General features: G+C 45.2%; 1 protein-coding gene across 1 annotated transcript in view; it reads left to right on the top strand.

Moving 5' to 3' along the window:
* C8B (complement C8 beta chain) overlaps positions 1-13,540 on the top strand; it is a 38,138-nt gene that overhangs the window by 14,837 nt on the left and 9,761 nt on the right. The window contains exons 5-9 of the mRNA XM_036352815.1: positions 1,388-1,520; positions 4,016-4,213; positions 5,435-5,675; positions 7,658-7,786; positions 10,493-10,656. Of these exons, the coding sequence (XP_036208708.1) occupies positions 1,388-1,520; positions 4,016-4,213; positions 5,435-5,675; positions 7,658-7,786; positions 10,493-10,656 (865 nt within the window). The remainder of the gene's footprint in view (positions 1-1,387; positions 1,521-4,015; positions 4,214-5,434; positions 5,676-7,657; positions 7,787-10,492; positions 10,657-13,540) is intronic.

Genomic DNA, 13,540 nt, shown 5'->3' with positions numbered 1-13,540 from the left:
CCACCAGTGCAGGAATTTCATGCACTGAGCCTCTAGTGTGATTATAATAAAGTAATAAGTGAGAGCAGCTTATGTGGTGGGAAGAATGCAGCCTCCATTCTTGAACTAGACCCTCCGACTTGGAATCCTGGCCCCACCAGTTGTTTCTGGCAGTGAGACCTCGGACAGGTCAATTACCATCTCTGTTGCCTCACTTTTCTCATCTCTAAAATGGGTATAATAATAATAATCCCTATCTCATAAGGATCAAGTGACTCAATATTTGTAAATTAATTATTACTGTGCCTCCACAAAGTAAGCACCACATTATATTTGTTAAATAAAATTAATAAATATCCATTTTTATGATACGTGAAACTCTTCCATAGGAAAGAGAGCCTAACACAATTCCGTTAAAACTGAGGCCAATGGGCAGAAGCTGAGAGCAGACAGAGCTCCTTGCAACACCAAAAAATAACTTTTGGTAGCAGTCAGAACTGGGCCAGACGGAGGCCTGCCTTCGGAGGCAGTGAGCAGTATGTCTAATTAGAGACAGGATTTTCACCCTTTCTACAAGGACATAATGATATCTACCGCCCAGGGCCTTGGGGACACTAAGGTACTGCATGGAGCCACCATTGAGTTAGACCCTCAGTAAATGGTAACTATTTTAGTGTCTCATGATGTGAGTCATACAGAAATTCAGAAGTAAACCCCCACCCCCCAGGGGCATACAACCCAGTGGGGACAATGGACACATTTAATAATAAGCATTGACCAAGCAATATTCTAAACACTTAACAAATATGACACATGGACTCCACCCAACAACCTGTGAGGTAGGTGTTCTCCTTACTCCCATTTCATAGTTGAGGAGACTGAAGTATAGAGAGGTTAACGACAGGTGTGCCCAAGGTCACATAACTTGTAAATGGCAGAACAGGGATTTGACCCCAGGCTTCTGGTTCCAGAGTTTGTGTTCTTAACCTATTATGGGCCATCCTTATAATAGGAGGGCCTCTGATCCAGCTTGGTACCAGCTTGGTACAAGAGTCAGTGAGGGCTCCCAATAATAGAAAACAATAGAGCTCAATCTCAAAAGAAAAAACAAACAAACAGTGAATGGCTGGAAGGGCATTCTAGGCATAAGGCACAGCACTTACACCTATGAGAAGGAGCAAAGCAGATTGGAGGAAGAGCGGGCTTCTCCAAGTGGCTGGGACTAGGGTATGCGGTTGTGGTTGGGAGTGGCCAGACATGAAGCTGGGAAGCTGCTTTCTCCAAGATATCAAGGGCCTTGGATGCCATGCCTGTAGGTCCACCTACCATTTATTAGCTCTACCAATTGAAATTATTACAAACTGCTGCTTACTCATCCTTCTTCTTCCTCTCTGTGCCTTCCCTGCAGGATTAATTTGTTCACAAACAGTTTCGAGGGCCCAGTTCTCGATCACAGGTATTACGGCGGTGGGTGCTCCCCCCATTACATACTGAACACGAGGTTTAGGAAGCCATTCAACGTGGAAAGCTACGCCCCGCAGGTATGTGCAGCCAGGAAGCCCCTGAAGGGCAGTCGGCAGGCAGTGCAGAGCCAGCCAGCAGGAGTTGCAGCCAGGCCTACTACCTGCCACTGCGCAAGCTTGGCAGCATCACTTTATCTCTGAACATCAATCCTTCATGGGTAAAATGGGTGGTTCCTTCCTCAGGACACGTGGCGAGATGGACATGCTGCATATGATGACAGCAATAGTTGCAGTAACAGCAATTGTACTAAAAGAATATCCAAGCCCTAACCAGTTTGGCTCAGTGGAGAGAATGTCGGCCTGTGGACTGAAGGGTCCCAGGTTTCATTCTGGTCAAGGGCATGTACCTTGGTTGCGGGCATATCCCCAGTAGAGGGTGTGCAGGAGGCAGCTGATTGATGTTTCTCTCTCATCGATGTTTCTAACTCTCTATCCCTCTCCCTTCCTCTCTGTAAAAAATCAATAAAATATATTTTAAATAAATAAATAAATAAATAAATAAATAAATAAATAAATAAAAGAATATCCAAGGCTACCATGAAGACAGAAGTATAGTTTAAGATTTGGAGTCTCGCAGATTTGGTGGCTCTGCAGTTTACCATCTGTGTATTCCTAAAGGCTCTGAGCCTCCCCTTTTCTCTTTGAATTGGGAGTTATAAGGGTCCTGTCCTGCCGGGAGAGGTCTACTGAGGTAACCCGTGTAAAGGCTCAGCACACACACCTGGTTGAGTTGCGCGTGTTGGGGAAATGTTAACTCTCGGTGTCACCAAGCCCTTGCTTGTTAGATGGGGCATTGTGCCAAGCAGTTGAAGTTGTAAAATGCTCCACTAATGGAAGCCCACTCCGATTACCATACAGACGCAGAAGCACTCTCACAGAGAGCGGGGTTAGAACAGACGATGGTACTGCGAGGCACATTCACTCGAGACTGAGGAGATGACACTGGGGTTAATGGCTGGCTCTGCTCTGCCGCAGGTCCCAGGTTCGCTTTCACCTGGGTTCCTTTTTCACTCTGGGCCTCCGTTTCCTCACTTGTCAAATGAGGGGTTAGATGAGATAACCCTGATGGTAGTTTCCACTCCTAAAGCTGTGCCGTCTTGGCCGTCAGGGAGCTGTCCCCTCTTCCTCCCGTTTCTCTCCCTTTGTTCCTACACATACTTATTGGCCAAAAAAGAAAAAAAAAAGCCTGAGACAAACACACCCTCCTCCATGAGGCCAGCGCCATTCCACAGCCTCTATTGTCAGAGGATCCTGGAACAGCCATTTATCAGCCAGGCTAAAGCAGCTCCTCGCCCAGCAGGATTGGGGGGCAAAAGTAGGTTTACAGATGTTCATATGGAAAATAATACAATAATTAATAAATAACAATACAAGAATAAGCTCTGTTTTACATACTCACAACTATAAACTTACTTTTGCCCACCCCGTATATTTTCATCGCCAGCTTTTTTTTTTTTTTTTTTAAGCACTGTGTCAGGCACTGTACAGTGTTTTACCCATATAAACTCAACCCTCAGAATAAGCGCAGTGGAGGAATAATTATTGTCTCCATGTTACACATGAGGAAACTGAGGCATGGAGAGGTTAGGTCAGGTTGGATGTCCAAGGTTACCCAACTTGAAAATGTCAGTGACACATTCTCCTCAGGCAGCCTCATTCCAGGCCACACTCGGACTCATGTCTGCTTCTATATATTGACAGCTGGGGGGCTGGGAGCCACAAGCACCTAGAAGCTGATGGGATGGGGTGGAGACAGTTCGGGATTGGTCACTCCAGGGCCACCAAGTGACCAGTCCCCCTTGGCTGTTCCCCTGTGCATGGGACAAACAGCCCTGATTTTCAAGCAAATAGTCCTTCTGGGTTCTCTCAAAGGCCCTTTCCTGCCCCTGTCACTTCATTCCCACTGCACTACCTGTGATCAGACCCTCATTACCTGGCACTGGCATTCCTCCGACAGCCTCCTCATTGGCCTGTCTCTCTGACCCCACAGTCGTCCCCACCAATCCAACCACTAAGTTGTCCTTCAGTGATCTTCTCGAGGCTCCGGCCACTTCCTCTGCTGGCTCCTCTTTGGATGAAGTCCAACTTAGAGCAAGTCATCTTAGAAGCCCCAACATTTTTATGCCAGCACATTCTCTCACAACGCCTCTCTCTGCTCCACACTATCCTACCTTCTGAATCGACCACACTAGAACCCCTTGCAGTGTTTAAGTACGTCCTGCGCTTTCCCAGCTCCATGCCTTTGCCTAAGCGGAGTTTACAGCCCAAAATGTGCTCTACTTTTCTGTCAGTTGAAATCCAGACCAAGCACTCACTTCTAAATATCACCCCACAGTACTGAACACCTCTGTCTCTCTTACTGGGTTGGGAGCCCTGGGAGTGAGGACAGTGTTGGCTCTGAGTTCCCTGTATCCAGAGCGCCTAGCACACGGTAAGAGGACCATGGGTGTTTGTTGACTTGTACAGAGCTGATGGGAGTCAGATGACATAAGGAACTTTTTTTCTTCCTTTAGACCCAAGGCAAATATGAATTTGCGCTGACAGAATATGAATCTTACTCGGATTTTGAGCGTAATGTCACAAAGGCGGAAAGAAGCCAATTTAGTTTTAGCGCTGGTTTTACAATCCCTGGAATATTTGAATTTGGCATCAACATGGCAAATGATAATGGCCAACGTTTTGTCAGCCGAACCAAAAGATTCTCTCATACTGTAAGTACCCTCTTGGGGCTCTTCAGTTTCTCTCTATTCATTTGAATTTTCATGCCCACTGATGTGTCCATATTCCACATTACTTACTAATCCTAGCAACCAATTGTAATTCTATTATCTTGAAAATCTCTTCACACACACACACACACACACACACACATACAAAATAGCATGGTCATATGTTGACTTACTCTTTAGAAGACCAGGCAGCAGTAGCCTTCTCAAATTATTTACCCTTATTTTCTAATAAGCTTTTCCCCGTGGTTTTCATTCATTGAAGATTGTAGCTTTGCCAGACCAGATCAGCTCTGGAGGCTTTCCAACCCAGCAATCTGACTTCCATCTCAAATTTTCAGCTGACATTCCTCTCCAGAAAGTCACCCAAGACCTCCCCTCGGACTTCTTGGGGCATTGGGTGGAGCTGACCTCACAGCATGCACCTGTTTCTTCTGTATTCCTTCTGCTCCTTATCTGTTCCCTTCCCGGGTTCTAATATCCCCACCTGGTCTTTATTTAATTCATGACACCTTCCCTTCTGACTCTACAGCCCGCCTGGTGAACTCTCACCTCCCTCCTCTAAAAGGACAAGCCCTGAGCCTTCCTCCCACACAACTTTTTCTGTAAAGGGCCAGAGAGCAAATATTTTAGGCTTTGTGGGGCCCTACAGGCTCTGTTTCCACTACTCAACTCTGCCACTGTAGTGACAGCAGTTTTGAACATAAACACAGGGGCATAGCTGTACTCCAATAACACTTCATTTCCAAAGCCAGGCCTCAGTTTGGTGTGCGGGTTATGGCCACACCAATGGCTAGCCTTCCTACAGCCTGGCTATTACTCTTTTCACCAGAAGATCATGAAGAAGTTGCTTTCGTGGGTCAGCAAACCATGCGTCCCATCAGAGTTGCCGCTGCGCCCCTGCTGCCCCTGCTGCCTCTGCTGTCCCTGCTGAGTCTGTTTTTGGTTGTCTCCCCTTCTCATTCCTCATTTGCTACTTTAAGGACCTGAGCGAAGAGTGAGTTCTTCCACGCTGAAAAGGACATCGGAATATTTATGAGACTTGAGAGCTTGTCAGAGAGGCCATCTCCCCTCAAGTGTCCTAAAGGAATCATAAGAGTGATGACCCTGGGCAGAGAACACCGGGTGGTATTTGTAAAGTTCATCTTCTCGTTCCAGATTCCTAACTTTAAAGGTCTGGTTTTCCCATGTTGGTATTTCATTTAGAGAAGCAGATTTCTGCATGCACGCTCTGACCTTGAGGTGGCCCGCTATAAGCTGAAATCCCGAAGTCTCATGCTCCATTACGAATTCCTCCAGCGAGTCAGGCAGCTGCCCCTGGAGTATGCCTACGGCGAGTACAGAGACCTCTTCCGAGATTTCGGGACCCACTACATCACGGAGGCCGTGCTGGGGGGCATCTATGAATACACACTTGTTATGAACCAGGAGGCCATGGAGAAAGCAGGTACCCAGCCCAGGGGAGCATGACTTTCCTGACGAGCCACGTGTGAGCTATGTGTGTTGATGGGGAGAAGTGTCCATGAGTTGCCGGGAGAGGAGTTAGAAGCAGTGCTCCTTGTTCTCCTCCTCCCTCCCTGGCTATCCTTTCACAGTTTCATTTGCAGATTCCTCATCCTTTTTTTGTTTAACTTGTTAATGTTGGTCCTTCAGCCAGCCCTCTGTCTGGGCAGTCCGCTTTTCTATAACCATTCTCTCCAGACAATAGCATAAAATATCAGGGCTTTAAATGCCTCCCACATGCAGATAACCCCTAGTTTGTATATCCATCCTGCACTTCTTCTCTGCAACCAAGAGCTTATGTCAAAATGCCTCCTTGATATCGCCATTCAAATGCCTAACAACCATCACGCCCCCAAAAAGAACACTTGCTTTTCTTTTCCAAATATGTTTCTTCCAGAATCATGGACATCTCATACAACCCGTGGCTCCAACTGAAAACCTAGGAGTAAACCTTGGTTATTTTCCTTTCCTTTCAACCTATTAGCAAGTCCCTTAACTCCAGCCCCAATCACCTTTTCTCTCTATCTTTACCGTTTCCATCTTACGCTCACCCCAGCATCAGTCCTTCTCAAACGGTGAATGTGAATTATTTGAGAATCTTGTAAGAGGTACGTTCTGATTCAGTAAGTTTCAGGTGAGACATAGGATTCTGCATTTCTAGCAAGCGTGGACGTGATGTCCATGCTGCTGATCCACAAACCATGCTTTAAATATCAAGGTGGGAGATCTTCACCACAGTCTCCAAACTAATATCCAACGCCCCTTCCTCCTCTGTGATCCTTTCTCCATACAGACAATACAGGTCTTTCCAAGTGTAATCTGCAAGTCTAAGGTGTGATCCCTGCTTTCCAATTGGTATTGTTTCAAACAGCGTGGAACTTGTCAGGTTAAGAGACCTGCCCCAGGTCACACGGTTTACAGTGGCAGAGCTGGGCCTTGGCTATCCGTCCAGTGTACTCGCTAGAAGCCACAGGTTACCAAATATAAATGTATGTCATGGTGGCCTTAGTCTTACCAAGATCAAGGGTTCCACACCAGTAATTTATAAAGTGCTTTTCATACTTCCTCAAACAGGCTCTGTGATCAAATAACTTGAGGAAAAATAATTGATCCCACTTTAGGAGTTTCCCAAGCACACTGCCATGCCATGACCTCTCCACCTCATCTGATGCCACACCGATCACTCTTACTGGACTAAAACAGAAGCCCTTTTGCTTATAAAACCTACCAGTACAAGAATTATAAGTGATAGTATTAAAGGATTAATGTTTCAAGGAACATATGTGGGGCAATACTGATTACCAGACAACCCAAGTAGTCAAAATTCCTATTCTTTCACTGGCCTCAAAGTGCTACAGAAAGGTGCTACAAGGCACTCTGAGGTTTTAGCAAGCCAGGGGAGGAGGATACCTGGGGAGAATTAGAGCGGAGCAAGTGGGAAATGATCCAAAAATGAAGAATAAATGAGGAAGGAGCCCCTTTGCCAGGTACTGGACCAGGCACTTCATATACATTGCCTTAATCAATTTATAAGCTCTCTCTACTACATTGAAGATTAGAGATGGGTGGGTCGGGGAAGGGAGACATTGCAACAGCCTATATTCCCTGGACCAGTCCCTGGAAACTTCACAAGGAACCACGTTTTTGGAAAAGGACTCTGAGCACTTCCCCTCGTGGGTGGGTGGCAAACGCCCTCAGAGACCATAGAGAGTCTGGGGGGAAGGTGGTCCTGGTTTCATATGCTGTCTTGGTCCGGTGCAGGAGCTGCTTGTATTTCCTGTCATCAGTCTGGCTTCCCATTTGTCTGAACCTGAGTCCCTGCATAGCCATGACACCCAGCAAGGGCTGGGCCTCTAGGATCAACCACAGGAAGGGGACAGGCTGGATTACCTTTCGGTCATGAGCCTCTTTTCTTGCTTCTTTCAGATTATTCTCTTAAGGATATTCACGCCTGTGCCCAAGCAGGTTTTAGAATGGGTGCTGCCTTTGAAATAGTCTACCTCAAGCTTGGTGTGTCCATGGCCCTGTGCAAGGGTGTGCTGAAGGAAATCAAAGGTGAGCGGCAGGGGCACATGGCATCTTTCCCTTCTAGGACTCCAGGACTTGGTCTTTCTTTACGTTAAATACTGGATATTCCAAGGCATTTCAATTAAAATAGTAAGTCAGCCCTGGTCAGGTGGCTTAGCTGATTGGAGCATTCTCCACACACTAAAGGTTATGGATTTGATTCCTGGTCAGCGCACATACCTAGGTTATGGGTTTGAACCCAACTGATCGATCAATCTCTCTCTCTCTCTCTCTCTCTCTCTCTCTCTCTCTCTCTCCTCTTTAAATTAGTAAAACATATCCTTAGGTAAAGATTAAAAATTAAAAAAAAACATTCATTCAATAAAAATGTACCTACTCCTACTATGTGCTGGGCATACAAAAATGAATAAAATTGTATTTCTATCACATGAAGTAGGCAAACAAGGAACCAATGATAAGACAGTGACAGGCACCTAACCCAGTCGAGAGCATCAGGCAGGCTTCCTAAGGGAGGGGGTCATTTGATTTGTTGCTGGAGGAATAAAGATTCAAGGTTGTGTTTTAGGCAGGAAAAAGATCTAACAATGGAAAATTAGTCGGGGGTCTGGGTGGGAGTTGGCCTGGCTAGAGGTAGGATGCTAGAGCTGGAGGAGGCAGGTGAGGAGGCTAGTCCTTCCCTGAGACAAAGGGCTTTACAGAGACTAGAAGAGCAGGTGAAGCCACAAACCATACAGCAGAGCCCATGTGGCAGGAGAGACCAGATCGGAGTGTGGCTGGGTTGCAAGGTGCATAATGAAGCCAGGGTGTAAAGCCAGGCATCTTAGGAGCAGGAATCTTGAAGGCCTTATGGGGAAGCTGGGAATCAATACAGCGCGTGGAGTGGGAAAGAAAAGCTGGTCAGCAGGGGCTGTAGTCCCCAACCCTCTGCACCTCCAGCAGCTCTCCTTTGTCTGCTCTGCTTACTAAGCTTATGCAAAGCAAGTTCCACAGCCAAAACAAAAATAAGTATCAATCGCTGGTCTCCTGCACTGTGACTGATGTGTGGTTGACATTGTTGTTTGTTCATTTTGGTGCTGCTGGGTCCGAAGGTGTGCACACAAAACGCAGGCGCTCTTTAAAGATGACTTCTCAGCAGATGGAACATTGCTCAGCACCCCAGAAATCCTTGCCAACCATGGCTTCTCCCTTCCTTCTGGAGATGACACCATCCTGACTCCTCCTTTCTTAATAGTTCTACCTCCCATATGACCCACTGACCAGTATGGCTCAGTGTGGCTTGTTTTTGAACTGTATATGGATGGAACATCATCTTTTCAGTTCTCTGGGTGGATTTTTTGTTTTTGTTTTTTTTATTCAACAGCATGATTTTGTGTATAACTATAGTGAGGTCATTTTCATCGCTGCATAGTATTTTGCTGTATGAATACAAGTTTGTCCATTCTGTTGAATTTGGGTCATTTGCTATGTCATGCACTTAGAATAAATGCTCCTATGAGTGTTCTTACACAGTCATCTGGTCCCTGTCTCCCCAGGGGCTACACCTAGGAGTGGAATTGTTGGGTTGTTGAGGATGTACTTTTTTTATCTGTCTTCTAAAATGGTTGTCCCAGTTTACCCTCCTACCAGCAGTATGCGAATCTGCCTTCATACAAAGCATGGTGTTGCAGGCTCAGAGCTGAGTAGTCACTTGACACCAGTTCTTTTAGCCTCAGGCACATAGATAAATTAGAATAGAATGACTCACTGATATGATAGAGGGCTTTATGGGAAACTCCGTGAAAAATTAAATCACTTTATAGTAGACACTCTTTTGTAGGTATGTATCCCATGCAGAGCCCAGTCTTTACAAATTCTCCCAGCTTTAGTCATCCCACACAAAGAAGTGCTAGAGCTTAGAGCTTGGACAGAGTTCATGTATACATGAATTCCTTCACACCCAGTGCCTAAAAATTCTCATCTGCAAAGTAAAGATTATATGTTTCTATGTCACAGTGAAGATTGAATGAATACATGTACAACATTTAGAAATTAGTGACTAACACATAAATGATCAATAATCTATCTATCTACCAATCTACTTACCTATCTATGATCTATCAATCTACCCATATGAATGTATATATGTATGTATGTATGTATGTATGTATGTATCAGCTATCTACTAATTATTTACATACTAGAGGCCCAGTGCACGAATTCATGCATGGGTGGGGTCCAGCCAGCCCACTTGTATGAGAGCCGATGGGAAGGGAGGGAGGGTCGTGGATGGTTGGCTGTCCAGCCCCGCCCCCAATTGGGGTGGGGGTGGGCCAATCTGGGGCGGGGCCAGCCGGGGAAGGGATCACGGGCAGTTGGCTAGCTGTCCCCACCCCTGATTGGTCATTCTGTCATTCTGGTTGCTTGGCTTTTATATATGTAGATCTATGATTTATTTATTTATCCATATTTATTTATCTATCTGATATCTACCTTCTATTGACTCACTTAGTGACTGGAATTTATGGATTCTCAAAATAAATGTCCCCTTGTTCTGCCTCTAACTTGCATCCTATATGATTGGGTGAGCTGCATTTTTCCCATTGCAATGTGACTCCCTTCTGGCAGGGATGTGTCTATCCACTTCTCCTGGGAAAACTCAGTGAATATCACGGTACCTAGGTTATTAGTTGGTTATTAAATGCTAAGGTGCAAAAGTAGATTCCCTGACATCCCAGGTCTCTGTGTCCATATCAGACAGAAACAATAGAAAAAGCATGGTAGAGGACTTGGTGGTCCGTGTGCGAGGAGGAGCAAGTGAGCACGTCACCGCCCTGGCCTACAAGGACCTGCCGACAGCGGACCTGATGCAGGAGTGGGGAGATGCAGTGCAGTACAACCCCGACATCATCAAAATTAAGGTATTGCTGGGTAGCTGCTCTACCCATCCTCCCCTCTGCTCTGAGCCGGGGTATGGGATGCAGAACCCAATAAGGCCTACCCTAATCTTGAGGTGCATACATGAGAATGGAAAATATATCTGAAGTGAACCAATTACAGTGTAACTGCTCAGCACCAGCTAGTGACCCCCTACTCCCTCTCACTGGTGCCCCCACGTTGCTAAAGAAAATTAACCACCAGCTTCTAACTAAAGCCTTCTTACATTAATATTGTTTCCATTCCATCAGAGAATTACTCACTCAATTATTTGCTCATTTAAATATTCATTCAGGCAACCTACAAATAGTTGCTGTGTTTCAGTAATGTGATAGGAACTAAGGCACTGGAGGAAAATAGAGGAAGTCCAAGGGTGAAAAATACAGTCTATGCTGCACAGTAAGACACACTTAGGCATAACAATCTCATTGGACAGGATAACATATCATGGGAATCATTAACATCTTTTGGGCACCTACTATTCCCATGACACTCTGCCAAGGGCTTTCACGATGTCATTACAATTAATCCCCACAAGTCTGCAAGTTAAAATGTTTATCTTTATTTTGTGGCTGATAAAAAAAAACAAGGTCACAGAGGTCGCACCCAATTGTGGCTGCTTGGGAGTCTCTATTGGGTCCAGACCTGAGACCTGCACTTTTCCCCTCCTCTCCAGACTTTCCTGTGAGTTTAAAGAATAAAAAATAATGATCCCAACCACCTGTCACCCAAACAAGAGCAGTTTTGCAAACTTAAACTAAAAGGACATTTGCCAGAACAAGACTGTCACACACATCAGCAGTGGTAGGTGCTTGCCTGTGGGGCCTTCAGGATGGTGTCCATGTCATACTGTACACCGTCCTCCTCTTGCCATCATGTGTACAGTCACTGATGGTCCAGCATCAGCCCCTGGAGATTTACTGTTGCAGTGAAGGAGGGAAAAGTGAGGAGCTGGAGCTCCAACATGAGACTCTGCAGTTCCCAGCCCTGGCAATTTCCTACAGGCTCTTTATTTGTATGTCAAACACATCATTTCTGCAGAACAAGAAGGCTGGCATTCATGTCCTCTAGTCAGTGGTGACATTTAGGCAAGCATTGAGAAGGATAAAGTTGCAGGCAGCTCCAGAGAAATCTGGGGTTGGCTAATGGCATGGTGACATTGGGTGGCATCACATACAGGCATGGGAGAGAGAACAGGGAAAAATAGATCCCTAGTATTTACATTTTACTTATCTCTTACCGAATTTTTTATTTGAAACTGGAAATTAATGACTTGCCCTGATTACCTACCTAAATAGGTTGGATGTGCCACCCTGAACTCTGGGAATGTCAAGTGCCAAGTATATGATGTGATATGGATGTGGGTATGTGGGGAGGGGGGGAGGGCATGTTAGCATGCTAAACATCTCAACCAGGCCTGCAGGTGTGAAGCACTTTACTGAAGCTCAGAGACTTCTCTGCACATATGGGATGCCATTCACATGCTCTATTCAGGGGAGGGTTCTGGAGCCTGTGTGGGCTGATGGAGGGGAAAAGGTGAGAGAATCAGAGATGTTTTCAGGAGCGGGGGAGGCAGGTTTTTTGGAGGTGTTCCTAACCTGAGTTGGAAACATACATTCTGGGCAACCCACTCCCTCATGCAGTTTCTGGCAAGAGAAAACTGCAGATGGCTTCCCATGGTCTCTGAGGAGTTCTTCTCTGCAGAGTCCCTGACCAGGTAGCTGGAGCAGTGATTGCTTCCAGGACAGCAGGGCCCTCTACGTAAGCAATTTCTAGACACAGGTGGTGGCCAAGGCTTATACATAGACTTGCGTTGAAGATGACGATCATGATACCTGTAGGAGCCAGGTGGGCAGGGCAGAAAACCACAGAGGACATGACATTCAAGATGCAGGAGGCAAGGGTACGTCTGAAATATAGAAAAACAGAAATAAATTTGGAAAGTATTTGCTTTGTGATTATAACAAACATCAAGAAAACAAAGAATTGATGAACTAAAAAATAGAAGCTGAGATGTTTAGACACTAAGCAGATGAAAAGGGAAGTAGCTGAATACAGGGAACCAGGAGCACAGTAGCAGAATTAAAACCCACATTGGAAACTATAAAGAACAGAATTGACACTGCAGGAAATTGAGTCGATGATGTGGAAGGGGCTATAAAAATGTTCTTAGAATGTAGGAGCGAAAGACAACGAGATTAAAACAATGACATGTAAGAAATATGACAGAAAGAGAGCACAGAGTGGAAATCGAAATCTCAGGGACTTCTTCCTGAGAAAGACAAGAGTAAATGTGAAGATGCGTTCATCAAACACATAATGAGGGGAATTTCCCTGAGCTGACAGTGCCTCATTGAAAAGTAGGCAAAAGTACCGGGGGGGGGGGGGGGGGGGGGAACTATAGTGAAACACATCCTGGTGATGTTTTTTTGTTTTGTTTTGTTTTGTTTTTTTTAATTACTCTTAGAGCAAATATAGCCTATAACTATAAAAGTCACACTGGTCTTAGAATTCTTTGTAACACTAAATACCAGAAGATACTGAAGTGACAACCATGGTCTGGAAGGGAAAAGCTTGTGGCCCATTGAAATGATCCTTAATGGATAAGAAATCCCAAAGATATGTTGAGATGTTAAAGAAAGTACGTACAGATTTTGCCAGATTTAGCAAGTGAAAAATGCAGGATGTCAAATTAAATTTGAATTTCAGACAGATAAGGAATACTCTTTGAGTCTTAGCATCTCCTCAGTATTTCATGGAATATATTTATACTAAAAATTTATTTGTTGTTTCTCTCAAATTCCATTTTACCTGGGAATTCTTATTTAATGGGCAACCCTAGTCACCAGGCCTATGATCCATGTACAT

Source organism: Myotis myotis, unplaced genomic scaffold (genome assembly GCF_014108235.1).
Source record: "Myotis myotis isolate mMyoMyo1 unplaced genomic scaffold, mMyoMyo1.p scaffold_m19_p_2, whole genome shotgun sequence".
NCBI lineage: Eukaryota > Metazoa > Chordata > Mammalia > Chiroptera > Vespertilionidae > Myotis > Myotis myotis.
This window is presented reverse-complemented; position numbering and strand designations above follow the sequence as displayed.